Consider the following 27,770-nt stretch of genomic DNA (forward strand, 5'->3'; position numbering starts at 1 on the left):
GCAGCTGTGTCCTCGGTTGAATCCTGTGACCTACATTCGCGAATAAGTACCGCCGGTTCAACATCACCCGCTCAACAAGTCTTCTGGCGCGCACACGTTCCATTATTTCTCTGAGCGACCGGCTTGCTGTCGACGGCCCTCTGGCTGACAACACAACCGGTATGTGGCTTCTCAACCTCTGTCGGCTATATTACATGCACTCATAGCTCATCATTTCAATCCCCGGTCTCCAGGCGGGTGGGTTCTTGTGTCGCCACAGTCCTCCGTTCGTGCTAGTACTTTACTTTGGATGCCATGGAGTAGACGCTGTAGAGCTCCGCGAGCTCCGTCCAGTAAGGGCTCGCGCGGGCCTGGGTCGTCTAGCGTCGATTCTGCTCAGCCTGCCATGTGACGATCAAGTCATTCGTCAAAAACGCACCCCATCAGCGTCGTCCCCGTCGGCCTCGAATGCAGCGATGCGGCCCCGGATATCCTCTTGGAGCTACGAGCACAGATCCTCAACGACAGGGTTCACCGGCATGCAGTAGAACGTGCGTACCTTGGACCTCTGCAGGTCAAACACCTCTCCGAAGAGCGCCTCCTGTTGCTTGAGCCGACTGCACACCTGCCCCACGCCCTGCTCGACCTTGTCCATGAGGTCCCGCAAGCGCCTGGCTTCATTGGCTCGAATCGTAAACGCACGCCGGGGGTGCGCCTGAGAGTCTTCGTCGGGGTTGTTTTCGACGACTATCGCGAAGTGGAACGGCCAGTCTCGACGTCAGCAGGTGCGCGGGTGATCAGGCTGAGAGAGACGACGGACCAACGCGAGGCACTGGGACATCCTGACGCTGAGTCCAGCCGCCGAACAAACCACCGATGAACATTTCAAGGCTGAAGAACGCCCCAAAAAGCCTGGACATGCTACTGTTAGTACGACGTCACAGTTGGGAACACGACTCACATGTCGGTAAAGGTCATCTCATAATGAACATAGTCCCCGCTTTCCTCATCCTCTTCGAACGCCTCGGTGCCTTGTTTGAGGATGTCGTCGACGGCGCGCCGCAGGTCGTTCGCGATGGTCTCGAAAGACTTGAGGATGGTCTCGATGTCTGCGGGGAAGCTCGTGGTAGCATAGAACGATTCAAACCCCTGACGGCGAGACAGTCAGGGCGTAGGCCATGCCCCGATGGACGAAGGAGATAACGGTACCTTGGCAAATACCAACAGCCTGTCAATATTCTGGTCGGCGGACCAGGAGCCCCAGGATCAATGGCGATGGTAAAGGAGGCTGCTGGGAAGTCAGACAAACCACTTCCGACGACAAGAATGTGATCATACAGCCCAGCCACGTAGACACTCTGGACGCGATGGAGTCCGAGGCAGCGATCATCTCGGAGTACGCCTGCGTGTCCGGTTGCACGTTAGTGTCAACAGGAAGCGTGCTCGGGTGACTGAAAGGCGCACATTGTAGGCTTGATGCCACCGCTTGAAATACTCTTGGTTCATGAGAATCGTGCCGATGTCGCAGAACAGCTCCCTGATATCGGAGAGAAGGAGGCTCAAGTCCCAGATATTGTCCTTGAGCTGCTCTATTTGTTAGTGGGAGGGACAGCCATGATGTAGTCGGGGTGGAGAGCGGACGGGGTGGCGGACGGGGTAAAGAGCGGTGGGGTTCCACGTCTCTTTAGTGCAGATGCTGCGAGCCTAGATGGGGGGCGGCTCCTAAAGAAGACGTCACCAGCGAGCGTAGAGGGGTCACGTCTGAAAGCAACCATGCACCTCTCTGGATATGCGTGATGGCGCGAGCAGCGTAGTACTACGCCGCCGTGGCCGAGCAGTGGGACCGACATCGTCGTACCAACAACCAACATATGCGCATACTTGGGGGAGCAATTTCTGTCTTCAAAGCTCAGGAGCAGCCCATCGTTTCTTCGCGACGGGCCACAAGACGTCGACCAGGGAAAGTGATAGGAATTGACTCGCAAGCCTCGTACGGCTATAGTACACGCATGCATCCATAAGAGTGGATCGGGGTCAAGGATCAGCAACGGTCGCTACCGTCGCTGTGTGGCACTCCGTGGGCGACACTTGCCGGCCAGCCGATCAGGTGCAGTCCTCTGTATGGCCGCTGACTCCCTTGTGCGCAATACCGTAGCCGCCGTAAAGCACCGCGAGCTCCTTCCAGTAAGGTGCCGCCTTCTGGGCCGTGTGATGCGGATCTTGTTCAGGCTGCCACGCAGAGCCGTCAGACCCCTCGTTCTCCCAACCAAGACGCTTGATAAACGAACCTGAGCAGCGCCGCCCCGCTCGGCTTTGAGTACAGCGATGTGATCCCGTACCTCCTTCACGAGCCACGAGCATAGATCCTCAGCGGCAGGTTTCACGGGCAGGCAGAAAAGACGGGTGCGGACCTTAGACCCCGGTTAAACAAACGCAAGGTTGAAGAGCTCCTCGTGCTGCTCGAGCGTGCTGCACACCTTTCTCGTGCCCTCTGCGACAGTGGCCATTGCGCCCCGTAGGCGCCCGGTGTGTTTTTCAGCGGTGAGCGCGAGCCGGAGGCGCGCACGGGGGTCTTCAGGCTCCTTAGTAAGGACTACTGTGAGGTGAAAGTGCCGTAGATTCGACATCAGCAGATGCGCACGGGTTAGGTCGAGAGGATCGGACGGACCATCGCTAGACACTGGGCCATGCTGCCACTCAGTGCTGCCGAAGAGAGCACCGATGAGTGACGACACGCTGCTGACGTAGCTGCTGAATAGAGCACCGACAAACGACGAGAAGCTGTCGACGTAGCTGCTGTAAGTGCAATTCACGGAGTGCTTGAACCACAACTCACATGTCACGGATGCTTTCCGTGGGCAAAACATGACGAGGGCTCTCCGCGACGGTCTTCACGAGTGTATTTATATCTAGATTGAGGGCATCGTCGACGGTGTGTTACAGGTTGTTCAAACAGGTCTCGAAGGACTTCATGATAGCGTCTAATTCGGTGGGAAAGTCGATGGCGCCATAAGTCGTTTCAAGTGTCTGAGGGCAAGGCGATGAGACATGTATGCGCCGATGGAGGAAAGAGAGAGACGTACGCTAGCTTTTTTCTCCAGCTAAGCGATCTTCTGGTCAGCGTGGGCAGATGCGCCATCGATGTTGACGTTCGAGTAGACTGTGAGGAACTTGTTGGACAGACCACGCCCGAGAACAAGGGTGAAATCGTACCTCTCAGGAACACATGGACAATGACCGCAACTTTTTCCAAGCGGGAGATCAACTTGGCCCACGCCTGTGTGTGCACGTTAGTGTCGACGGGGAAAATGCTCAGGAGACAGAAATTAGCGCACATCCCAGGCGTTCATCCACTGCTCCACATGCTCTTGGCCAGCAAGGATGGTGTCGATGCGGCTAACCTTCATCGTGGCTCCAATAAGGATAGTTTTCAATTGAGAAGTCTCGTTCTCGAACCGCTTGATGCAGGGTTCAGCGATGTGGGCGGCCATGATGGGGATGCGAGGCGGAGGTACTCAGGCATGAACCCTGAGCAAGCCCCAAGTGCTTGAGCCTTGCAGAGAGAGGGGTGTCTGCGATTCGGCGGCAAACATAGGAAGAGGCGAGTGCGCAACCGGCTTTTCCTTTCGATGCATTGGCTGCTAGTGCTCCGTACGAGGAGGCACTAGTCAGGCCTTCAGGCCCAGGAGGAGGGCCGGGCTGACAGCCTCGGAGCCGCGACCGAATTGGGGGTCGTGGGAAAGGGGGACCCCCGAAACCACTCAACTCGCCAAGAGTCGCGGGCTCTCTTCAAATGCGTATCAAGCTGTACCAACCACTATCTCGTGTATTCTCACCCATCGCAGTACCATGTCCTTACACCACCACCTTGTGCTGAATCGCCGTCTTAGGACATCGGATGATAAATCATTCTCGACGCATTGTTCCAGGCTGATCGCGGCCTTGTCATACTTGTTTCCAACTTGTTTCTGAATGGACCCTCAACAACGCCATACACACTTCCGGAAACTTGCTCTCCGATCGGCTCCAAGTCGTCCAGCAAGAATTCCTGATCGCACCGGACCAACAACCAATTGGCACCGCATGCGCTGACTTGTATCTCGTATCACGGGATGCGGATACACACTCCGAAATCGTCGTAAAGGCCTGTGGTCTTCTCCATTTCACCAGCCAAATCTAACACGTGAGCATGGACGTCCACCAGGTTTTCCATGCCCCGTCGAGGACGTCGTGGAAAGAGACATTGTGACCGCTGAAGCGCTGATGAGGCAAGCATACTCCAAAAGTTTGCGTAGTCCCCATCTTCGTACGTACGCTCGGAGAAGCCCTCGCGGAGAGCGGCCTCCACCTCGGCACGAACTGCTGACTTCGCGGGCACGGTGAGAAGCCGTAGGGATATACGGTACTGTTGGTTCGGAGTCGGGCGTCGAATGTTACCACAACGCTGCTCAGCACGATCGTATCCAAGAAAACGCAGATAGCGCAGCAAAAGTCGATGGTAGACACACATACGTGGGTCAACGTCTATGGGTAGGTATACTATAGCGTGCGTCAAGCGGAAGTCGTGGCAGGTCGTCAGCAGCGGCATGATGGCATCGTTAATCCTCGTCAATCGCGCCCGGCGGCGGCCGCCTCCACCTCGGTCTCGCCCCGCGCCGACTGCGCCCGCCGCTTCATCTTCCACCCGACCCGGCTCCGCTGGGACCCCGCGTCGTCCTCGTCCCCGTCCGACTCGTGCGAGTGGTCCTCGTACGTGTACGGCAGCGGCACCTCGCGCGTCACCCGGTACTGGTCGATGTTCCCGAGGTGCTCGTTCTCCAGACGCACTGTCGCGCGAAACCGTGAGCTAGGGATCATGGTGGGGGCGGGAGAACGAAAGCAAACCCACAGAAGTTCCACTGCCAGCGGCGGAGGACCTCGAGGAAGCCGGCGACGAAGCTGCGGATGATGGAGTTGGGGCCCTGTTCGGGGATGTACATCACCCACATGAACCGCAGGAGCGAGTTCGTGACCTGCGGAGTGCTGTCAGTAGGATTCTAGCCGTCGATGAGGGATGGAGCTCACGATCGCGAAGTAGTAGAACTGTTCGGTGGGTCTTGGTCAGACGCGCGCGTGACAGAGAGATGGGAAATGCTTACGGAGATGTTGTTGGTGTAGAGAAGATCGGGCCGGAGAAGGAAGTAGCGGGCGCGCGGGCGGAGGAGCGACCAGTCCATGAGCAGATCCTGTAAAAGCGGTGCGTGAGTGAGTGCTGCGTGTCATGGTGGCAGGAAAACACACTCACCCACGCGCCCGCGTACAGGGAGTTGACGGTAGCGAACACACACCACGCAACGAAGTACGGCCCATGCAAACCACCTAGCGCCCAGGGGATATCAGTACAGCAGTCAGAGCCTGCAGCAGACAGTGCTCACCGTGCGCCCGCCACAGGTAATAGAACAGCGACGCGGCAACCCCGGCGCCGTACTTGCCCGCGTTAATCAAGTGCGTGTCGAGGCCCGAGTCCGCGTACCGCTTCACGCTCTGCACGAGGCGCACGACGAGCGGCAGCGCAGCGAGCGCGAACGCGGCGCCCCAGCCCGGGCCCGGGCCCGACGTGCACCGGCGCCAGCTGTCGTCGAGCCCGCCGGCGGTGGTGTAGACGCAGGCGAGGAAGTAGAGGTTTCCGAGCGTGAAGGTGAGCGAGCAGAACTGGTCCCCGAGCCAGAAGTCGGCGAACTCGACGCGACGCCAGCCGGCGGTGAGGAGCTTGCCGGTGTTTCGGACGAGCCACCAACGCGACGAGCGGTGGATAAGAGGGAGCGGGAGGAGGAGGAGGAACGCGGTGAGTGCGAGCCAGAGGAGAGGCCAGCTCGTAGGTGAGATAGAGGCGGTACCAACGCGAGCGAAGGAAAGCCAGAAGGCGTAGCAGAGAAGGGAGAGGAGGAAGGCGGGGACCTCGAAATAGACGCGATGGTCGATTTTCGTGCGGACGTCGAGCTCTACGAGGTCGCATGAGGGCTCAGAAGTGGATTACAGAGAAGGGAGGCTTACCAAAGATGAAGGTGTAGTTTATGCGTGCTCTTGTCCACACCAGCAAATTTACCCCTACCAGAAGGGCAAAGAAGGTGGGGACAAACAAGACGCCGTAGATGTACATAAGTCCCGCCCAACCAGGGATAGCGGCTCTTGTATGGGGCTGGAAGCCTGGGCAAAAAGATGAGTCGGTCGGCGGCAATCATGGGATCAACGCTTTTCTTACTCTCAAAGAGGCCGTCCGCGAGCGCAGGCACAGCGAGGCCCAACGTCATACCCGTCCGGAATGTGCTAAAGTGATGGCTCGTCGAGCTGTTTCCACTGCGCAAACGGGCCATCGCTCTTTTCTTGTCCCCGCGAGCTGCACGATGGAAGGTGAGTCAAAGGATTCCGGGAAACACGTAGATACCTACCGAAGCGAGCCGCGAAGAGAACTTCCATCTCGCTCATCAGATTGTCCACGGTTGCGCCTGAAGAGAAGGAGCTGATCTCAATCTTCTCCAGGGTATATGCCTGTTGGGCGGGTATCTGGCAGAGATGTTATGAGTTTTAAGTAGGATAGGCCGCGACAAAATTCACCCGTGTCACTTTCTCGAACTTCTTGAGAGCTTTGCGGAACCCGATGAGGTTCAGAGTCTAGAAAAATATGGCAATTGGTCCAAGTCGTTACGTCGACATACATGCGCTTACCCGGTAGTTGTTCAACACCTCCAGACCTCTGTGTCGCACCATTCAACCTCACGGAGCATCTAAAAATGACTAGATGCGTACCTGTAGCACTCAAGAACGGCTTTCTTCAGCTGCTTCTTCGCATGCTGGTACTCCTCCGGGTCGTACTTCAGCGGAGCCTTCGAGCCGACCGCCGCTTTCCCCGCCGGACGCGTCGGTAGCGGAGACGTCAACGAGCTCGAGCTGGCACCCGTCAACCCGCTGCTGTCTCTGCCAGCGACTTCGTCGTCCCCGTTTCGCGGCGCAGGCGACGACGACGGACGGAAGAATGCGTGAACGGCTTGCATTACGGAGCGTTGTCTCCACCCCAAGCCCGAGGCGTCGCCCAACCCGGATCCCTCTGTAGGGCTAGGAAGCGTTGCCTCGGTCTCGTCCCCACTGGTGCTGTCCCCGTTCTTGCCTGGGTTGTTCGCGTCGACCTGATGGTGCGCATCGACGGAGGGGCGGCTCCTCGCCGCGCCGACGACTCGTGGAGAGGGTGCCGTGTAGGTTGGTGGAGTAGTGTCTGGAAGCATCTTGCGCTTACGGATGAAGCCGGGGATCGCTGGAGGCACTGTCGGTAGCCACGCATATCCCGTGGCCATCACTGGATAGGCATCCTTTCAGATGAATGATGTTAGACCGATGATGACACGGAGGGGCGAACGCTCACGTGGAATGCGCGCCTGTGGTCTTTCAGTTCTTGCAGCTGTTCTTTGAGTACACTCACCCTAACACAAAATGAAGTGAGCACAACCTCGACAAGGCGACAAGAACCGCAGATGTACCTGTGAGACATCTCTTTCTCGCGCTCACAGTAGAAGCTCTCGACCTTGTCAAGCTCTTGATCCAGCTTATCGAAGAACGCGTGTTCTACTTGCTTGAGCTGCGGTAAGAGATCCTTGAGTGGTATCGACTGGCGCATGTCGAAGCGAAGACCGTCGGGCGCACTTGCCCTAGCGGAATTCGCTCTGTCCATTGCGCGCGCCACGATGCTCGTCCCTGTGTCCCTTCGGATGCGAGGAGGCCGTCTCGTATGTGGCCCACTGTTGGACCCCGAGGGAGCGGATATCGACGGGTGGCTCGAGGATTCGTGGTCGGCCATATACTCCACGTCTACCGGCTCGGAATGGATGTGCGGTTCTTCTGTTGGAGCTGGGAACTCGACGTGCCGGCCCTTCAGATACGGCCCTTTCTGGGACCCAGAAATGTGTCTACGGTGGTCAGAGGCAGTCGAACTGGATTTGACGGACGTTCGCGTTGAGGAGGCGGTGTTGGCAAGGACAGGGTCTTCGTCGCTCTCATCCGGAGACGCGGCAAGCTGTCGCGAGCGCCGGATCGCGGTGATGCGTTTTTTTAGGCCGCGATAGTCTCTACAAACGGGGTCATAAGTATGGTGACGGCCAGATCTGCAAGCAGCCCATGTAGCAGAACTTCTGGACGCCGCACTGACATATATGCTTTTTTCCATTCTGGAGTCTAAGAGAGCAAACGATCAGATGCAGAAATGAAATATCGAAGTTGAACGCGTTTGCGTACATGTGTTTCTTCTAAGTATCTGTCTGGAAGTGAGCGAATGGGTCAAATGTCACTTGTTTGAGTAGAACCGCCCACCGTGCAAATTTCATGCTGTGACGTCAAACGGGCGCATATACGGAATAGATAGGTAGGGATTGAGTAAGAGGAAGGACGATCCAAGTGGGAGGAACGGACAACAGAGGAATGTTGAAAGCACCGGAAGAGGCTGAGTGGGTCCGATCGAGAACGCACCTCGTCAACGATATCACTCGATTTGTTCGTGAGAGTATCGCACGTGCTCCAGCGCTCCGGTGTGCGAATTTCTTTGAGTCGGCGCACCCGCCCACCGGGCCGGCTGGGTCCGGCCGCCGGGCTTGGGGACCTGCCACCACCGACGCGTAGTAGTACATCTTACCTTCGCCCTCTATCCCCTTGATCACCGAGCATCGTTAAGAAGACTTTCCCCTGGTACAGGTTTCTCTCTTCTCAACGCTGTCCAGCATCCTCCGCGCGACGAGTCGAACACCGCTGGGGATGGACGCTATCAGCGTCCTTCGCAATTCTTGGCTCAGCTTTTTCCTTCCATCATGATGCTAGACGGCCACTTGCTTCATCATTTCCAAACCCCACTGATGTGTAACCAGCTGAGGTTTGGCTCACATCATATTCTGACCTTCGAGCTCACAAAATTCCCGGCAGCTGAGGGCTTCCTCTTGTGTACGTACTTCGTGAGTCTCTTTGTTGGTGGTGCGCTGAAGCCTGATAAGCAATACCCGGGCAAACATTGCGTCCGCGGCGCGCTCTAGCTTTATCATTTACACTGCTTCTGCGGATCCATTCTGCGCAGGGCATGCATGCTCATTCACCACTTCAGCGATCGTCTTAAGCTGTACGGCGGCTGGCTATCCCGTCCCTCCGTATCGTTGAGCCTGGGGTCGGGATTACGTGTTGGCTGTCATGACCATGTCACATTTGGCGCGCGCGTATGCTCTGGCTAGGGGCGCGGCAGCGTCCGACTGATCATCGGGGCGGACAACTGTATGCAGGGCGCTGGGCCAAATTTGATTCGCACTGGGGACCGCGCGATATACCCCGCTTCGTTCGTGCGCGGTGCGCTCCGACTTGCTCCCTTTCCCCTTCTCTACTGTACCCCCTCTGCCTCTTGGCACTTCTCTGCCCTTGCGCCACGATGAGGGCGTCTGTGGCTCTTGCGCTGGGTGGCTTCGCTCTTTCCGTCGTTCGCGCGCAAGACACGGACGTCACATGTCTCTCTCAGTTCAATTGGGTGCGTGTCCTTGTTCCGCTTTTGCGCATGCCGAGCTGACACCGAGTGTTTACGCTCCTGCAGATGAACAACGCGCAAGGGCAAAACCCATGTCTAGTCACCTCTATCCTCCGCATCCCTTGCCAAGGCGATAGTGAGTCTATTTTACCTGATGTATTCGCGTGGCCCACACCCCAGCTCGTCAGACGAACTGCTCTCGCTTAAGGAGGACGGGACATACGTCGGCTCCGGGACGTCGTCCAAGTGCTACTGCAGCACCGTCCTCTACTCCACCCTCGCCGCGTGCGGGTACTGTCAGGGCGCGTCAGACCCGGATGCGATCGTGAAGTGAGTATTGTGATCGAACGTGGGTATGCCACAGAGAGCTAATCGGAAAGTTTGCTAGGTGGAGCACGTTCATCCAGAACTGCTCGAAGTCCGACATTTCGATCCAATCGTGAGTAATTATCCACGCCTTGTCTCTGTCCTCAATGTACCGACAATTTGCACTTGCGAAGTTACACGGCTGGTCAGATCCAAGGCTCGGAGGCCCCGAAATGGGCGTACTTGTTTGACGGCTCGGTGCGTAGACCCACAAGCGGTCCTGGAAATGATGTAAGAACTCATCACGGTCTCAGACGGACTTCGTCAACCTTGCCGCGGTTCAAGCAAATGCTAGTGAGCTCATCACGTCTGCGTGTCGTAATCCTTCTCCCTGATCCTTCTCTCCACTCCAGCGAGCACCACTTCCACCTCATCCTCGTCCACCTCCACCTCTACTTTGTCCGTTTCCACCTCAAACTCCGCCTCTACAACATCATCTTCAACTGCCGCGTCCTCCAGCTCCACCGCCGGCGCGAACAACAGCTCAAATTCATCAGGAAACAAGTCTAACGTGGGTGCGATCGTCGGAGGGATCGTCGGCGGCGTCGGAGCGCTAGTCCTCGCAAGCATCACGTTCTTCTGCTGGAGATCACGCCGCTCCACATCCGCATCGCCTGGTCCTGGGTTCATGCCTGAGCCGGCGGCGTCGTACGGCCAGCCGCCCATGCAAAGCGTGCAGGGGTACTCGCCGTCCCAGGCAGCCTTCCCCGCGGTCACGTACGGAGAGGCGTCGCCGATGCTGATTTATGTGAGTATCGTCCTTGTTGCCCAACCTAGTCGAGAGCTCATGTGCACGGGGATGCAGAACCCGGACGACCCACGGACATTCCCTGTGTCGGAACCTGCTTCCTCCATCCCCTCAGCGAACACGGGGCCAACGCAACTCAGCCACAATAGTTACTCGCCCATGATGGTCTGATGAGTATATTTAGGGGGGCGGATGGCCCCCGTCGCACACTCTTTCATTGACATCGAACTCCTCGTTTTTCTGGATGTATACTCTTACTTCACACGGATCTAACATATCATCAATGGCACCGGCGACCGCGCCTTCTAACACCGCCATCTGAAGCCCGACGCGCGCTCGTGCGCACGTCTCTCACGAACTGTCGCACCCATCGCTGCTTCGTTTGCATCGCGTGAGTGCCGCCCTATCGGTGACCCTGCACCGCCGTGTGGTAGATCACCAGCCTCAGCGGTTCTGAGGTTGTCTCCAAAGACCCCGCCCCCGGCGCAGCTCGGATAGTAGACACCCATTGCTTGCCCGTCGCCGTCTTCGTCGCCTTCCTCACTCTCGTTTCTTCCCCCCTTCTCGCTTGCGATGAAAGCCTTTACTTTTCGTGCGCTGACGGTCTTCGGTGCTTTTGGCGCTCTATGCCTGGTGCGGGCGCAGGACACGGACGTGACGTGCCTCTCGGACTTTGCCTGGGTGCGTACCTCCCCGCCTCGCCCCGCTCTGCCCCTTGCCCACCCCGCGGCGGACCCTCTGCAGATGAACAGCGCGCAGGGCCAGAACCCCTGCAACGTCACCTCCATCCTCCGAGTGCCGTGCCAAGGCGCAAGTGCGTACCTCTGTCTCCGCACTGGATCCAGTCGCGACTCACGCTCGCGCGCGCGCAGACAAACTGCTTTCGCTCAAGGAGGACGGGACGTACGTCGGCTCCGGGACGTCGTCCAAGTGCTACTGCAGCACCGTCCTCTACTCCACCCTCGCCGCGTGCGGGTACTGCCAGGGCGCGTCGGACCCGGACGCGATCGTCAAGTGAGTTCGACTCGGAGCGCGCGCGAAGCTCGCGCACCCATCGCTCCCCCGACCACGCCGGATCCAGGCGGTGGCGGCGTGGACGACGACCACGACGGATTCTGACTTGCCTCGCGCGGCGGTCTGACAGGTGGACCACTTTTACTCAGAACTGCACGTCGGGCGATATCGGGATCCAGGCGTACGTCATCCTCTCCCGGAAACACCGTCTCGCGATAAGTCCTGGGGACCTTCGACACTGACTTCGCGTTCGCTTTCCCGCCGGGCAGATACACTGCGGCGCAACTGCCGAGCGGCGAGGTGCCGCACTGGGCGTTCCTGTTCGACGGCTCCGTGCGTCTTTCACGTTTGCTTCGTGCGGTCGGGCGCGGGTCTGACGCGACGGCGCGCTCGCTCGCATGGGTGTAGACAGACTTCATCAACCTCGCCGCGGTGAAGGCAGACGCAGGTGAGCGCGCCACATCCACACCCGTGCTCGCGTGCGCGAGGGATCCCCGTCCGCTCACGCGACCCGTCCCACACCAGAAGGCTCCGCGTCCTCGTCCGCGCCGCCCACTAGCTCCTCAACGCGCACGTCGACGTCAACGTCGACGCCGCCGCCCACCAGCTCCCCTACGGGTACGACGACCTCAACATCCACCTCGTCGACCACCTCGCCGGCATCGACTGCCTCGGCGAGCGCGGGCGCCGCCACGGGCCCCTCGATCACAGTCCCGCCAGCGTCCACCTCGCGTTCGCCCTTCTCCTCCTTGTCAGGCGCAGCCCAAGCGACGAACTCGAGCTCCGGGGACGCCACCGCGTCGTCCTCGCGCAGCGGATCGAACGTCAGCGCGGTCGTGGGCGGGGTGGTGGGCGGGGTCGGGGGCGTCGTCGTTGCCGTGGTCGCGGTGTGCTGGTGGCGGACGCGCCGGCCCGCGCGGTCTCGCGGGTCGTGGATGCCGTATGTGCCCGGGGGGCGTCCGAACATGCGTCAGGTGTAGGGGTGCGGGTGCGGGCGTGGCGAGGTAGATGTCGGTGGCATTTGTCGCTGTCCACCTTTTTTGAGCTTGGATCGCCTCCCGATCTGAGAGCAGCCTATTTTTTCTTCATGCACAGAACGTCGTGGTGCGCAGACGGAATAGATTCGACCCAAGGCAGAGGCTGTAAGTACTGATGAGTTGCCTGTGCTCCTCCTTTCCTGCGCTACTCCCCCAGAGGTCATCGGTCTTGGAGAGTGCGAGGAAACACGAGCCGTGTCCGGATAGACTGTTAGTGCATTACAAACGCGCGTAAATAGAACAATGACGCAAACCACATCACTGACTGCGCGGTTGCTCTACCACAGAGGGATGTGGAATGCGCCAGTTGGGCAAAGGCGTGGTCAATATCACTGTGCAGCCGCGACACGTGTCGCGCCGGGGCCACCATTTTTCTGGGAGCTTTTCTGGGAACTGTTTATAAGGTTTAAAATCCACGTGCAGCCAGAAAAAGTATTTCTATGGGTTTCTATAGGCGAGAGAAAACCTTATTTGTCTTTCTCTCGGCTTTAATATAGCACTAGAAAGATGGTCGCCCCGGCGTGTGTACTCCAGACGGTGGAAGCACTCACAAAGGGCGCGCACGCCGTGCCCAGAGACAGTACGCGCAAGCCTGTGGCTAGCTGCGCGACGGCGCAAGCAACGCTCCTCGGGGGCATCCTCCTCGTCCGCCGCGTAGCCGACACGGCTGGAGCGGAGGGGCGGCGGGCGGCGGGCGACCAAAGAGCGGGCTTCGGCCGGCGCATGGACGCACGCGGCATCGTGCGGGGGGTACCACACGGTGTGACGGGACCCTTCGGTACGGGTTGGGCATTGGTCGTAGAGCTCGACTGGGGTGTTGGTCATCTAGCGGCGCTCGGACCCGGTGTAGCCGATGGGAGGTGGGGAGTTCGGTTCGGGGCGGAGGGTGCGTTGGCGGCGGAGGACGGGGCAGGGGTGGAGGGAAGGGCGACGTGGGGCCGTGAGCAACGGCGTACTTGCGGGGGTCGCCATTGTTGGGCCGAGCTGAGTGATGACGCAGGAGAGAGGGAGAACGGACATAGTCTACCGAGATCGTTTGGTCGATGGAACTGTTCATGAGTACACGGATCCGCCAAAAGAGGTTGACAGGGGATATGGGTCGTTCTTGCTACGACTGGCGAAGAGGGCCTGCAAAGTGGGAATAAATGAATTGGCTTGGTGAGCCCAATCCAGGTGAGTATTTGGCATATAAAACCCATCGTCAGCAGGTGCGGGATGACAATGAAAGGTGAGGAGTTACGAGCAAGGAGCAAGAGGAAAGCTCCCTGACTTGAACTTCGTGCGCACGCCGCGTATCTTCAGTGGAACGGCAGCGCATCCGATGACCGGATATAAACCAGCCTGACGCAGTCTTCCAACAGCGCGAGTTGAGGGCAAGATTTTTTCAATGAAACGACAACGGAATTCGCCTTCTGCGCCCGCGCCCGCTACGTATGTGATCGCCCTTCGCGATGACAGACCAGCGAGCCGCGCACCGCATTGTGACCAAGAGCGTAGCCACGATGGAGGCGGGCGAGCCGCGCAAGCCAGCCGGCTCGGACCCGGAGTGATCGAAGCGGACCTGCCCAGTCGCACCTACCGAAGTCGAATTGGGCCCCGCGGCGGGAAAGCATACGAACAAAGGCAGAGGGCTTCATCGAATGAGTATGGTGCACGACGACGCGCTCTGACTTTCATAGCGGGGGTTTCTCGCCGCGAAAGATTGATAGGAATGCAGCGTCCTGTTTCAACGAGGAGATGTGAGTCGGGGTTGGGGACACACCGGTCTCACGAGCTCCAGGACGTGAAGTACATACCTTGCCAGTTGGAGTGGACTTTGGTCTAGCGGCGGGGCGCACACGGATGATGCGAACATAGCGCGTGGCGGCCAGGGCGGGGGGCATACAGCATACAGGGCGGGGGTGGGCGGTATATACAGCCCCTGGTGTTGGTTGACAATATTTGATACGTGCTGGGGTATTCGTCGAACGAGGACCTGGGAGGATGGCGTGTGTCGGGGACCTGAAAGTGGAGCTCCGGGCTCGCGACCTGAACATGTCGCGATCGACCTCGTGATGGGCCCGTGCTTGGCAGGTGCGAGCTCCACAACGCCCATGGTAGACTGTGATGTCAGTTAGAAGAGGCGTAAGAGTACCAAAATATACTTGGTACTGTGTGCATGAGGGCGATGTGGCATGGTGGTGGGACTCTTGGGGAGAATGTCGCAATGACATGTTCAGTGCCGACGGGTCGACGGGCGGGCGTGTGGATTGCGGTAGATCAGATCAAAGCGAAGACAGCGGAGGGGAAGACGCGCGATCCGGCGCACGCTGATTGGCCAACGCGCCAGGAACCGGGGGGTGCCCACGGTCACGTGCGCAGGAACGGAGGCGCGTCCCTGGCCCACGCCGGCGGACGCGGGCTCGCGAGCCTGTCGACTGACAGGCCCGACGTCCACCCCAGGCTCGGGCGCATGTCCCGCCCCTGCGCCCACGACCGCCTCTGCTTGCGCTGATGCCTGCTCCCCGCCCAGTGTGACAAAACCGCTGCCTGTCGGTGAGTGGTCCGCTGGCTGCCCCCTGTCCTTTTCCCGCGTCCCGCTTGTGGTCTAGGCCTTGCCTTCCCAACGCTCACTCGATCTGTTCCACCCTTTTCGAAACAGCATCGCCCGCCGCATACACCCAGCGCCCACCAAGTGTCCTCTTCAGGCTCCCGGCTTCGCCCATCTTCTCCCTCGGTCTTTCCTTGCCCCTCACGCTCCTTTTCCCGATACCCCGCTCCGCCATGTTCACGCCCCCGCCCTCGCCCGATCCCCGTCCCCCCCTTCGCCGCAGCGAGCCCTCGACCTCTTCCCTCTCCGCATCCTCTTCCACGCCCTCCACGCCCTCCTCTCTCCGCCTCAGCTTCGATGATCGTGTACGCCCACCGCCTTCACGGAGCACCTCCCCGACCCCCGTACCGCGCATACAGCTCACTTCCCCCAAGGAGGACCCACAGGGCTACGTGCACACGCAGCTAGCCAAGGCGCGTTCTGCTCGCCGCATACGTTGGACTGTCCTCGCCGTCCCTCTTGTCCTCGTCTTCATCGCCCTCTCCACACGTTATGCCGCACATCCCGCCGCACTCGACCTCCTCTCCCCCTTCACTGCCGCTCGCCCTTCAACTCTCGACTGGTCACTCCACAAGCGGCATGCAGACCCGGCCCCGGTCCCCGCAGAGTCGTCCACCGCTGGGACGAGCGCATCGGGCACCCAACTCACCCTCGAATCAAGCACGAGCTCTACCGCGAGCCCATCAAAGAGCACTTCGCCCTCAGTGACCGTCCCGGCGACCGCACCAGTTCTCCCCACACCCTTCCCGCAACCGTTTGACATGACATTCACGACCAACTTCTCGACCACCGGCTGCTACGCCTTCGTGCAGAACATGACCCAAACGTCCGCCTTCCGGGAGTGCCGCCCGTTCAGCCTGTTGGTCCAGGACTCGAACGCGTTCATCACTGTGAGTTCTTCATCGTGTCCATCGGGAGCTTTGCGTTGCGTTCCGCGTTCGCGTTCGCTTTGCCTGGTCACATTACTGCGTCTCCTTCTTTCCCCTTCGTGCGCCACTTTTTTATTTTTATTTTTTACTTCTTCTTTATGGCGCACGGACGTGGACTCTTGGAATGTTGTATCGTGTTACTGGGCTGGGGGGCTGGAGGGCCGTATGGCCTTGTTTCGTGCACAAGGGCGCCCCCTCTCTTTCCCGGACCTTCTCGCGCCCCCGTTCCTGAACCTATCCCATGCCCTTCTCGGGTTCTCCGGGTCGGGACGGCGGTCACAGGAGGATGTCCGGTGAATGGGTGGACGTGTCCCCGCGCCGTTCTTGGTCCTCGGCCTTCCCGCCCTCCCGCAGACCTCTCGAGGCCAGCGTAGCCGTCAGATCGAACTAATGTAGCGGGCCCGGACCAAAGCAGAGCCAACAAAATGTCACCGAGCTTAACGCCATCATCTGGGGCACCTGCAACACGGACCTGAGTGAAGCCCAGTGCGTGTCGAACATGGCCTGGTTCGAGACGAACATCCAGACGACGTGCAAGGCGGACCTCGCGGCGAAGAACTCCATCGTCACCGACGCGCTCGCAGGTGCGTTCGCTCATCTTTCCCACCCCAAGGCACCGTCGGCACCGTGCCCTGTGTGACCCGCCCGCTCACACACGCCCCCATCTCCCGTGCGCAGGCCTGCAAGCGTACTCGCTCATGCGCACCGCCGCGTGCGAGATCGACACCGCCGCGGACAAGTACTGCTACCTCGACGCGACGCAGTCCGGGGACGCCGCGGACCTGTTCGTCTACCAACTCCCGCTCGGGCTCGGGCTGCCCAACACGAGCGTGCCGTCGTGCACGGCGTGCACGCAGCGCGTCATGGGCGTCTTCGCGAACGACACCAAGGGCGTCGCCGGCCTCCAGAAGACGTACGCCCAGGCCGCCGGCGTCGTGAACAACGCGTGCGGGTCCCACTTCGTCGCGGTCGCCACCGTCTCGGGCGGCGCGCGCGCGCGGGTCGCGGGCGCGGTGCTCGCGGCGAGCGTCGCGGCCGTCCTCGCGCTGGGGCTGCTATGAGAGAGGCGAACGGTGGTCCCCGTTGAGGCACATGCCCACACTGACGCCTCCGCCTCCGCCTCGACCGACGCCCAAGGCCCCGACGCCCACCGCTCGCTGTCCCCGCCGGCTTGAGCCTATCTGTGGCGCACGATGCGCCGCTCTCTCTTCCTCGCCCTCGGACTCGGACTCGAACTCAAGGACGGCGCGAGCGCTCCTGGGATCCCATCTTCCCCCACGTCCTCCATCCCCATCTGCATCTGCACCGCCACATTCGCTCGCGCCGCCACTCACGCTGCCGGCTGGAGCTGGGTCGGCGCACGGACTGTACATAGCTCTTCCTTCTGTCCTTACACGGTAATTTATCGCTAGCTTAGAGATACGCACGCCGCACACCTAACCCCCACCATCATCACCACCTCACCACACGTGCTTGCACCCCTGGTTCCGGGTCTCCGCCCGGTTTTGGATTGTTTATCATATAGGGAGTCGCTGTTGTAGTCTCGGGTTTTTTTGCTCATCACTTATACACTCACATCGGTGGCCCGCGTACGTACGGGACAGACCGCTGGGAATATTTGCGACCCGCTGGTGCCGACCCGGGCCTCTTCGATCGGCTTCCCTCGACGGTCCACTCGACGCATCAAGCTTCAAGCTTCGAGCGCGTTGACTTTGATTCTGGCCTTGGCTACAACGCATCCCCCTGGACTCCACCGCCAGATGACGGCGCGAGCATCACGACTAAGGCCGAAGGAACGTTCGAGCACCCGGGTGCCCGCGCGCGGGGCTTCGACGCCAGCTGCTGGCTTCCATCTGCCAGCGGGGTCGACGTCCGCCTGCACATACGTACGTACTTGCAATCCGTCGAGATGGCCTGAGAACCGGGACGAGAACGGCTGGCGTCCAGCGATGTCGATGAACTTTGAACGTTGAACGGCGTGTGCACGGCCTCGGCACACGTAGCGAGCCTCGGTTCGAGCGCTCCTGAAAACGAGCGCTTGCGGACCTGGCCCCGCGCAGCCGCTGCAGGGTTGGGCGCATCGAGACACCGCTCCACTCGGTTCCGCTCGTCGCAGCGGACTCGCACACCGCCACAAAAGGGTTGTGGTGTGCACGGGTGTGGGTCCCCGCGTCGGGAACCGTCGACCCGATCGCCGGCGCCGAGTGGAGCACGTTCGGACGCGGGGTGCCGAGGCCGCGCGCGCAGCGTCCACCGGCGGCGAGCGGCGAGTGGACGACCCAGGCAGTGAGAGCAGGGTCGAGTCGCGTGGAGGATCTGATCAATGGAGGCGAACGCTCACTGTTGCGCAAAGCGGGTGGGGCGTGTGTCCGGGCCCGAGCGATCCCGAGCTACCTGAAAACACACATAGCATTGTCCGTTGCGGAAAGCAGTACAGCGTCGGCGCACGCGCCAAAAAAGAAAAAGAAACAAAGCAAAGGGAGCAAGCGCTACACCGCGGGACCGCCGTCCTCGGCCGCCGAGCGCACGGTGCGCAGCGGGAGCTTGTCGGCCGTCCACTGCGGCGCGGCGGCGCGGAGCAGGCGGCCGGTGTGGAAGACGTTGAGCGTGTACATCGCGAGGGTGACCATCGCGCCGTCGAGGACGTCTACCGGTCGTCGCGTGGGTGGTCAGTCATGCGTGGCAGGGGAGGAAGGGGACGGGGGACTGACTGAAGTAGACCTGCGTGTGGATGATCCTGCCGTTGAAGCCGTCGGCGAGCTCGACGGTCCGGTACACGCCGCTGTGGAAACGCTTCGCGTCAGAGGGAGGGTCGGGCGAGGTGTCGTGGACTGACCGAATGAAGAGGAAGAGAGTCATGAGGCAGATGCCCGTCGCGAGGTGCTTGAGCGGCGTCTCCATCGGCCCGTGCGAGGCTGCGTCCTCGTAGGCGGGTGCGCGACGGATGGGCCGGTCGTTCGAGCGGCGCCAGAGGTACTCCGCCGCGAAGATCGCGAAGATGATGAGTAACACTGGGGTGGGTGCGTGAGCCGTCACGTTCCGAGCCAATCGCGAACGGGGGACTCGCACCGAGCTGGAAGGCGATGGCGCCGAGCATGACATAGGTGCCCTGCGGGTGCGGGTGAGCAGCGGGTCCTCGCTTGCGCGACGGCGGTGCTCACGATCTTGCTGACAAGCTCCGAATCGTTGTCGGCTATCGACCCGCCAGCAAACTGAAGGAACAGCGCGATGGAGTCCTGAGGGGGCGCGCGCCAAGGGGGTTAAGTCACCGCCGCCATCGGCGAGTGGAGAGCACACTCACCGCTGTCAGGAAGATGCGGCTGTCTGTGCCGGCGACGGTCAGCAAGCCAGACCCTTCACTGCAAGTAGAACTTGGAAGGGAACTCACAAAGGCGGGGGCTGAGGCGACTGTACTGCTCGCCTGCGGCGGTGACCAGCTGTCCGAAGGAGATGAAGAGCGCGCCGACGAGCGGCGTCGCGGCACAGATCGTGCAGATGATCCTGGTACCTCGATTCAGAAACCAGGAGACGCAATATCATGGGGACTGGCAGGGTGGCAGCTCACTGGATCACGAATGGGGTCTGCGCGAGGGGTTGGTGGCTTGACCACAACCGGCTGCCCCAGCCGGTCATCTCCCCGACACCGGCGAGCACCGCAGTGTAGATGAGCCATCGAGTCCGATAGTGAATGGCCTGTCCGAAGTGAAGGACTGCCAGGAAGTGGGCTCGACGTCAGGCGACGTTTGGGCGAAGTACGGAAAGATGCTCACGGGTAGAAATAGTAAAGAGGATGGTGAACATCATGCAGATCCATTCCGTCGGCCAGTAGCCGTAGAAAGGCGAAATCAGGTGGCCATGCGAGTCGAACTCGGGAGCGTTGTCTGTGGAAGCAAATCAATGAGCTGTTGGAACATGCCCCCTTGAGGGACGAATAGTAGCAGGACTTACCATCACTCATTGCAGGACGAACGAGATATGCGACTTGAGAAGCCGGAAGGAAAGAAGTGTCGAAAGAAGTAGAAGGAAGTTGGCAGAGGAGAGCACTGTCTGGTAGGCTTTTATGATGACTTGGGCACGGCCTTCAAACATCGTGGTCGCTGCGCCTACCGGAACCCTGCAATCGGTGGGAAAGGGCAAACCACGAATGTGTGGGCGTGCTTGACGCTGGCCTGCGCGCACGTTGGACGGGGATGCATGTGGCATCGCGCGGGGGAATTCCAAACGAATTCACGCGCTGCGGCAAGTAGACGCAGCATGTATGCTGTGGAGATCGAGCTCGCGCAGCATCACCATTATTCTTTGGTTGCCTCAGTGCCGTGTTTCTCGTCACCCGCAGTGCGAGTGAATTCTGGAGGGCTTCGGTGAGTGCTGGGTGCATGGTAGATAACAATGCGCAGCGGCAGGCACCCACACGCCGAGGGCACATTCCGCACAGCCGCAAGACGCAAATGAGAACGGAGGGGTTTAGAAGCACGGCTGCAATTGACGTGTAAGCGCTTGCGCCCTCCGGTGAGGACGTGATAGCATCCGAATCGGAGGCAACATACCACTGACATCGGCGCGGGACCCCCAGGGATCTTAGTGGGTACAGCGGTGGGTTGTACAGTGGCGGGGATCGGTAGTCGTGGTAAGGAGAAGCTGCGTCCTGTTGCCCAACCTATCCTTGCCTGCGAGCGTGGTCTCCGGGGGAAGCGGAGCGGATACTTTGAGGCGGCTTGCGTACTAGCCCGATAGCTTCTGCAAGCTGTCCCGCGCAGTCGCGCGATCCGCTGATGGCCCGTAAGGGGGGCGGTCCGACTGACATTCGGAGCCGCGGGTGCTTTGTAGATGATCTAGACGGAGCACCAGAGGGCGAAGAAAGCTTCCGGTGAAGCCTCTGGCATCCGTGCAAGTGAGTGTGAAGATAAGCCACCCATTCTCCGCGGGAATTCTCCGGATGCCGATTTTCTGCTGACGGCAGTGCGTTTAGATCGATGCATGGACGAGTGTGGAGAGCAGAGGGTGCAAGCAAGCGTAGTGGGAAGCCATGAAGTTGGACATTACTAGTAGCATGTGTAGATGGCTAGCTTACCATCGAGTGGTACGTCATTGCGGCGAAGCAAGTGGAGGTAGTTGGTAGGAAAGAGACTATAAGAACGAACGAAGAGAATTGGAATATCGTAAGACTGAGACTGACAGGTGGTGAGACGAGTGCCGCGATGGTGACCGTGCAAGAGGACGACGACATGGTCCAGCAAAAGACGATGGAGAACAACGAGGCGCGATATGGTGCGGAGAAGAAAACGACTGGAAGGAGGAGGAAAGGGGGATAGAGCTCACAAATTAAGCAGATCCTTGGTTGTCTGCTCCAGTTCGAGGTGGCGATGGCGGGCGCGTGGAAGCCGTGGAGACCTGACTGGCGGCGGAGTGAGCACATTGTGCGTGCCGTGGTAGGCGTAGCGGGAAACAGCCTGATCAGAGTGAGGTATTCTAGGAAGTGCAGAGTCCAACCTACTGGCCATTGCAGCTACAAAGCCTGCATGAGGAGGCCAGATCAATTGAGATGAACGCGTCATTTTGAGAGAATTTCTTGGAGAATTCACACGGAGGCGCCCGATGCGCACGCGAGACTGGAGACTAGCGCGCATCATGTCTTGTTCCCTGCGACCATGTCTGCTTGGTCGGCCTCCCGTTCCCCTCGCTGTCCCCTTCCCTTCTCTACATGAACTCATTTGCGCCCCAGACCGAATTCCTGTCACGTCGTCTCGCCCTTGAATCCGCAACAGCCCAACAACGCGTCCAAGATCTGCGCTTCGCAACGCAAGGTCCGATCATTCGAGCCTCGCTGCTGGCACACTACCATACCCTGTCCCACTTCCTCGCCCTTGGGAATAACAGCGTTCATTCAAACACTCTGTGAGCTCATGCATGAAATTTTCGTCTCAGAGGTTGGACAGCTCCTCGACTGGCCGGGGCTCGGAGTCCGGGGCGATAGTCCGCCTGTTCACCGCGGGGGAGCGCTTGCGGGGGGAGCGTTGTGGTGATGAAGCGTGTCGCTATGCGGCCTGCAAGTCGCAGCCGCAACGCGCGGCCATGGGCAGCGAGAGCGGGGCCGAGTCGCGTAGTGGAGGATCTGATCAATAGGGACCTTGGGGGCGAACGCTTGCTGTACGAGCTATCGCTAGCTGAAGACACACATAGCTTTGTCCGTTGTAGAGAGAAGTACAGCGTCGGCGCACGCGCCAAAAATAAATGGAGCAAATGGAGCAAGCGCTACACCGCGAGACCGTCCTCGGTGCGCAGCGGGAGCTTGTCGGACCACCGCGGTGCGGCGGCGCGGAGCAGGCGGCCGGTGTGGAGGACGTTGAGGGTGTACATCGTGAGCGTGACCATCGCGCCGTCGAGGACGTCTGCCGGACGCGCCAGTGGTGAGTCATGCGGGGCCGTGGGGGAGGGAAAGGACGGGACGGGGGACTGACTGAAGTAGACCTGCGTGTGGATGATCCTGCCGTCGAAGCCGTCGGCGAGCTCGATCGTCCGGTACACGGCGCTGTGGGAACCCTGAGCGTCAGCAGGGGAAGGGGTCGAGCGATGTGCGCCCGAGAAGTTGTGGACTGACCGGATGAAGAGGAAGAGAGTCATGAGGTAGATGCCCGTCGCGAGATGCTTGAGCGGCTTCTCCATCGGCCCGTGTGGGGTAGCGTACTCGACCGTGCGTGCGGGACGGATGGGACAGTCGTTCGAGAAGCGCCACAGGTACTCGGCCGCGAGGACCACGAAGATGAGGAACCCTGGACGAGTGCGTGAGCCGTCATTCGAAACCGGTCACGTACGATGGATTCGCACCAAGCTGGAATGCGATGCCGCTGAGCATGACGTCGGTGCCTTGCAGGTGCGCGTTAGCAGCGGGTCCTCACTTGCGCGACGGCGGTGCTCACGATCTTGCTGGTATTCGCCAGTCGGAGCCGGCCAGAGCCCCGCCGGAGCACTGTGCGAGAAGCGCGATGAAGTCCTGAGGAGTGCGCGCCCACTGGCCCGTCAAATCACCGCCGCCATCGGCAAGCGGAAAGCACACTCACGACTTTCATAAAGATGCGGCCGTCTGTGCCGGCGATGATCAGTACGCAAGACCATTTGACTGCAAGCAGATGGGAGGGAGCTTACACAGGCGGGAGCTGAGGCGACTGTACTGTTCGCCCGCAGCGGTGACCAGCCGTCCGACGGAGATGAAGAGTGCGCCGACGAGCGGCGTGGCGGCGGCGATCGTGCAGACGATCCTGGCGCATCGAGTCAGAAACCAGGAGACGCGAAATAATAGGGGATGGCGGGACGGTAGCGGCTCACTGGATCAAGAATGGGGTCTTCTCGAGGGGTTGGTAGCTTGACCACAACCGGCCGCTCCAGCCGATCGCCTCCCCGACGCCGGCAAGCACCGCAGTGTAGATGAGTCAATGAGTCCGATAGCAAACGGCTTGTCCGAAGTGAAGGACTGTTGGGAAGTGGGCTCAACGTCAGGCAAAGCGTGTGCGAAGTACAGAAAAGATGCTCACGGGTAGAGAGGCTGAAGAGAACGATGAACATCATGCAGATCCATTACGTCGGCCAGTAGCCGTAGAAAGGCGAAATCAGGTGGCCATGCGAGTCGAACTCGATAGTGTGGTCTATGGAAGTGAACGGATGAGCCAGTGGAACATGCTCCCATCGAGGGACGAATGATACGACGTACTCCGAGTCATTGCAGGATGAACAAGATATGCAACTTGAGAAGCTGGAAGGAAGGAAGGGTGGAAAGAAGCGGGGGGAAGTTAGCAGAGGAGAGCACTGTCTAGCAAGCTTTTATGACAACCTAGGCGCAACCTCCAAACATCGTGGCCGCTGCGCCTGCCGGGACCCCGCGATCAGTGTGTAAAGGCCGAAACAACAAACTGCGAATGTATGGGCGCGCTTGACCCTCGCCGTCGCGCACGTTGGGCGGGGATGCATGCGGCACCGCTAGGAGGGATTCCAAAGGCATTCGCGCGCGCGCTGCGGCAAGTAAACGCAGCATGTATGCTGTGGCGATCGAGCTTGCGCAGCGTCACTATTGTTTTCTGGTTTCCCCAGTGGTGTGTCGGGCGTCACCCGCAGTGGGAGCGAACTCTAGAGTCCTGGGATGAGTGGTGAGTATTGAATGTAGGGTATATAATGATGCGCAGCGGCAGGCGCCCACATGTCAAGGGCACGTTCCACACAGCAAGACGGAAATGAGAACGGAGGGGCTTGGAAGCACGGCTGTTGTTGATGCGTGCGCGCTCGCGCTCTCCGGTGAGGACGTGATAGCATCCGAATCGGAGGCAACATAGCACTACCATCCGCGCGGGACCCCAACTTATCTTGCCTACGAGCACAATCTCCATAGGAAGCGGAGTGGGTCCTTTGGGGCAGCTTGCCTAGCTTGATAGCCGCGGCAAGCTGTCCCGCGCAGTCGTGTGATTTGCTGACGATGACCGAAGTCTCGTAGCGCGCAGGTGGAGAAAGTGAGATTGAAACCAGGCGCGTTAAATGTGAGGTGTCCTTGGTGGATGATCGAGATGGATTATCAGAGGGTGGATTTGAAAGCTTCCGGGGACGCTGCGGATCAAGCCTCCGTCCGTGCAAGTGGGTGTGAGGATAAACCAGAGTGTTTCCACGGGAATTCTCTGGGTGCCAATTTTCTGCTGACGACGCGCGCGGCGTTCAGCGAGCCGTGTCCAGTGGATGCTCGCCGCTCGGCGAGCGGAGGATATGAGGTGACTTCAGGTGGGAAGCCATAAAGGTGGAAATTAGTAGCATGTGTAGACGGCTAACTCAGTTTTGCTTACCATCGAGTACGTTTTCCGGTTGGGATGAAGGTCTGAGCGCGCGTCGCAGTGGACGTTCGAAATTGACCAATCAACGCGGGCCGGGGGCGTCCGGAGATAGCCGGAGCCGTGGGACCCCCGTCACTCCCTTGCACCCAACTTTTCGCGGTCGGGATGTCTATACTGTCCTTGTTTCCTCGTCTAGGATCTTACATTTTCTTGACCCCTTTATCAGCAAACCCACTGAGACGCTACGTACCCGCGACGCGCCGCCGCCGCGGTATGGATCACCCGGGTAGGTGTGGAGTGTTTCCAGGTTTTATTGACACGATTTGGATACTACGCGTCCCCGATCCATTCCCTCCGCCGCGTTGGTCTAGTCTCAATACTTCCACCAGGGAGCTGCAAGTCGGTGCCGCACGACGATGTAATATGAAAAGGTGCGCTGGCTGACCGCGCTCTCCTCGCCCACGTACGTTGCGTTGTTGATTCTTGTGTGACCCCTCAGGTTCTGACGTAGATCCTTCACACGAACCATACTCGCCGCCTCCTGGCAATACGCTTTCAGAACCACCAGAGCAACGCGTGCTTCTCAGCGCTTCATACTAATAGCTTGTTCCAGACCACATTCGTGCAATTATACGACCCCTGGCGCTCGAGAATAGGATACAGCAACACCTCAATCCATACTTGGCCCCGCTATGCCCCTCGACGCCATCTAGCCACAGAGCGTGCGCACTCCGTTCCACTCTGTCTCGGACTTCAGGAGTTATCTCGGACTTCATTTAAGCCCCCTCATTAGGCGTCGCGCCTACGGCGTTTCCGCTCATCTCTGCTCACTATGCTCTCGAATTATGCTCTGGTCTTGGTCGCACTCTTCTCTTGTTCCCGTGCGAAAGACATTGGGTCTCCAGTGAATTGCTCTGTTGGTACGGATTGGGTGAGTTCTCCAGATCTGTCTGTGCTAGTAGCCATCATTGACATTGCTGCGCAGGTTGGCAACCATCTTCAACCGTCCCAAACACCGTGCACGGTTGCTGCATGGCTTTTGTCACCGTGTGCTGGTGACGGTGGGTGTGAGCAGCTCGAATTGTTCCAGGAGCCAGCATCAGGATTGATTCTTGTTCGCCCAAAAGTCACGTTGGGTGGTATTTCAGAAACAGGTGGCTTTTATCAACCTGGACCTCCAAACGAATGTACTTGCAACGCGGTCTCCTATGCTGCATTGGCCGTGTGCTCGTGGTGCCAGGGGGGGACTGTGATGAGGTAAGTCGCCTTTTTCGCAGATTTTTCACTAGCATTCGCTCAGCAGACATACAGCTGGGATTCCTGGACAGCCAATTGCACCAAGCCGATATCTGAATTGTATGTTTCCGGTCGCTCCCCTCGTCCCTTTCCCATTCAGTGATCCAAAATCTGTTAGGCTTCCCTACACCATTCCCAACGGAACTGCGGTGCCGGCCTACATGTACCCTGGCACCGAGGGTTTCCGTCTGGTGAGGAATTTTCAGATGCACTAGAACTTTCTCGCTGATCATACTGTGTCTAGGTCAACAACACGTTTGACGTCGTCGCGGCACAATCCATCGCCAGTACTGGCGAGTTTTGCCATTTACGTCGTTTCACACGGTGTTCGCGTCTAACCTCTCCCCCCCACGTATGCAGACACCATAGACAGCGTGGCCCCTTCGTCCGCCACCTCGCCCGCCGCACCCCTCGCAGCGGGCGGCACGGGCGGCACGAGCACCGCCAGCGGGCTCGCGGGCAACGGCCTCATCGGCGGCCTCATCGCGCTCGCGCTCGCGCTCGTGCTCGTCGTCGCCGGCTTCACGTGCTACCTCGTCCGCCGCCGCCGGTCCCGCGCGGCCCCCCCGCCGCGCGCTGCCGGGAGCGAGGAGGGTGCCCTGGCGGCGGCCTTCGCGACCTCCGAGGCCTCGGGCTCCGGCAGCCGGCTGAGCGTGGGGGCGCGGCACGCGCCGCCGGTCTGCGTGAGTCGCGGTCCGCGCACACGCCCGTGAGATGCTCACTGTTAGTCGCGTCTGCCCGACAGGATCCCGACGGTTCGCGGACGTACCCGGGCGCGCCGTCGGGCGCCGTCCCCTCGTCCGAGGCGACCCATCTGAGGCAACGGGGGCCTGACGACGCGGCGCGCAGATTTGCGCCACCGTCGTGCAATCCCGCGCCGTCGAGCGGGGACTACGTTGGACGTTAGGAGGTGTAGGTCTGCCATGACGGCTAGACGGGTATGTGTTATGTGTAATATCAAACAGGCAGCGTTGAACTCGACTTGGATTACAAACTGAAGAGCGAGAGTTAGGCGACGAGGAGTCCCTAGAAGATACACTGAAGGTGGAAGACGGGGTGGCCGGTTCGCGTCAAAGTTGTCACCTAGTAGAAACTTGACGCGCAGGGCTGCGCATGACATAGTTTCGCACGTGGACCTGGTGGCTGAGGTTGTAACGCCGAGATATTTCAAGTTCTTCGTCTCCCCTTCACTGCCACATGCTCTTGACGTTTCTTGGCCAGCAGCCCACGCCGCTCATGTTTCGATCACTTGCCCGCGCGGCGCGCGCGTGTGCTATGCCACCTTGTCTTCGACCCACTGCGACGGGAAGTCCTTGTTTTTGAGCACCGGAATATGCAGGTACGCCACATTTGGCTGTGCTAGCCTTTAAACATTCCACCGGGCGAGGTTGCGGCGAGGGGCGGCGGGCCATCACAGCAAGAGCGCGAAATGATTGCATCGAGACCAACCACGAACACCGCCGCGCGGCGGGTGCCCGTAT

The 27,770-nt window shown here is 59.7% G+C and overlaps 7 protein-coding genes across 7 annotated transcripts; 3 read left to right on the forward strand and 4 right to left on the reverse strand.

Moving 5' to 3' along the window:
* Window positions 1–272: 272 nt before the first annotated feature.
* BXZ73DRAFT_98183 (uncharacterized protein) lies at window positions 273–3,470 on the reverse strand (the record flags this gene model as incomplete). The annotated part of the gene is made up of 16 exons (XM_048027617.1): window positions 273–359; window positions 419–481; window positions 539–726; window positions 800–891; window positions 941–1,128; window positions 1,189–1,218; window positions 1,289–1,381; window positions 1,444–1,563; window positions 2,113–2,208; window positions 2,268–2,390; window positions 2,457–2,572; window positions 2,648–2,775; window positions 2,921–3,006; window positions 3,063–3,080; window positions 3,164–3,256; window positions 3,315–3,470. The coding sequence occupies 16 exons, from the start codon at window positions 3,468–3,470 to the stop codon at window positions 273–275; spliced, it is 1,677 nt and encodes a 558-aa protein (XP_047881274.1).
* Window positions 3,471–4,587: 1,117 nt separating this feature from the next.
* BXZ73DRAFT_41464 (EXS-domain-containing protein) lies at window positions 4,588–5,772 on the reverse strand (the record flags this gene model as incomplete). Its single annotated transcript, XM_048018776.1, has 6 exons — window positions 4,588–4,805; window positions 4,868–4,991; window positions 5,044–5,061; window positions 5,118–5,204; window positions 5,264–5,337; window positions 5,394–5,772. Coding segments are annotated over 6 exons (900 nt in total), but the record flags the coding sequence as incomplete, so codon positions are not given.
* Window positions 5,773–9,409: 3,637 nt separating this feature from the next.
* Window positions 9,410–11,634, forward strand: BXZ73DRAFT_98185 (uncharacterized protein; the record flags this gene model as incomplete). Its single annotated transcript, XM_048027618.1, has 11 exons — window positions 9,410–9,505; window positions 9,569–9,638; window positions 9,691–9,832; window positions 9,891–9,941; window positions 10,003–10,066; window positions 10,123–10,162; window positions 10,222–10,616; window positions 10,674–10,781; window positions 11,262–11,297; window positions 11,361–11,430; window positions 11,489–11,634. 11 exons carry the CDS (start codon window positions 9,410–9,412, stop codon window positions 11,632–11,634), a joined length of 1,218 nt encoding a protein of 405 aa, XP_047881276.1.
* A 3,796-nt stretch (window positions 11,635–15,430) lies between these two features.
* Window positions 15,431–17,247, forward strand: BXZ73DRAFT_41841 (uncharacterized protein; the record flags this gene model as incomplete). Its single annotated transcript, XM_048018849.1, has 3 exons — window positions 15,431–16,147; window positions 16,602–16,770; window positions 16,865–17,247. 3 exons carry the CDS (start codon window positions 15,431–15,433, stop codon window positions 17,245–17,247), a joined length of 1,269 nt encoding a protein of 422 aa, XP_047881277.1.
* Window positions 17,248–18,675: 1,428 nt separating this feature from the next.
* BXZ73DRAFT_98188 (RTA1-domain-containing protein) lies at window positions 18,676–20,144 on the reverse strand (the record flags this gene model as incomplete). The annotated part of the gene is made up of 9 exons (XM_048027619.1): window positions 18,676–18,833; window positions 18,898–19,197; window positions 19,256–19,295; window positions 19,348–19,422; window positions 19,488–19,510; window positions 19,575–19,687; window positions 19,752–19,896; window positions 19,957–20,067; window positions 20,135–20,144. The coding sequence occupies 9 exons, from the start codon at window positions 20,142–20,144 to the stop codon at window positions 18,676–18,678; spliced, it is 975 nt and encodes a 324-aa protein (XP_047881278.1).
* Window positions 20,145–22,438: 2,294 nt separating this feature from the next.
* BXZ73DRAFT_98189 (RTA1 like protein-domain-containing protein) lies at window positions 22,439–23,901 on the reverse strand (the record flags this gene model as incomplete). The annotated part of the gene is made up of 9 exons (XM_048027620.1): window positions 22,439–22,575; window positions 22,645–22,715; window positions 22,785–22,956; window positions 23,012–23,031; window positions 23,104–23,195; window positions 23,245–23,267; window positions 23,330–23,442; window positions 23,763–23,826; window positions 23,892–23,901. 9 exons carry the CDS (start codon window positions 23,899–23,901, stop codon window positions 22,439–22,441), a joined length of 702 nt encoding a protein of 233 aa, XP_047881279.1.
* A 1,924-nt stretch (window positions 23,902–25,825) lies between these two features.
* BXZ73DRAFT_74979 (uncharacterized protein) lies at window positions 25,826–27,196 on the forward strand (the record flags this gene model as incomplete). The annotated part of the gene is made up of 6 exons (XM_048022131.1): window positions 25,826–25,924; window positions 25,979–26,250; window positions 26,408–26,480; window positions 26,534–26,576; window positions 26,650–26,972; window positions 27,035–27,196. 6 exons carry the CDS (start codon window positions 25,826–25,828, stop codon window positions 27,194–27,196), a joined length of 972 nt encoding a protein of 323 aa, XP_047881280.1.
* Window positions 27,197–27,770: the final 574 nt, after the last annotated feature.

The sequence above is a fragment of the Epithele typhae genome, assembly GCF_022376455.1.
Source record: "Epithele typhae strain CBS 203.58 chromosome Unknown BXZ73scaffold_6, whole genome shotgun sequence".
NCBI lineage: Eukaryota > Fungi > Basidiomycota > Agaricomycetes > Polyporales > Epitheliaceae > Epithele > Epithele typhae.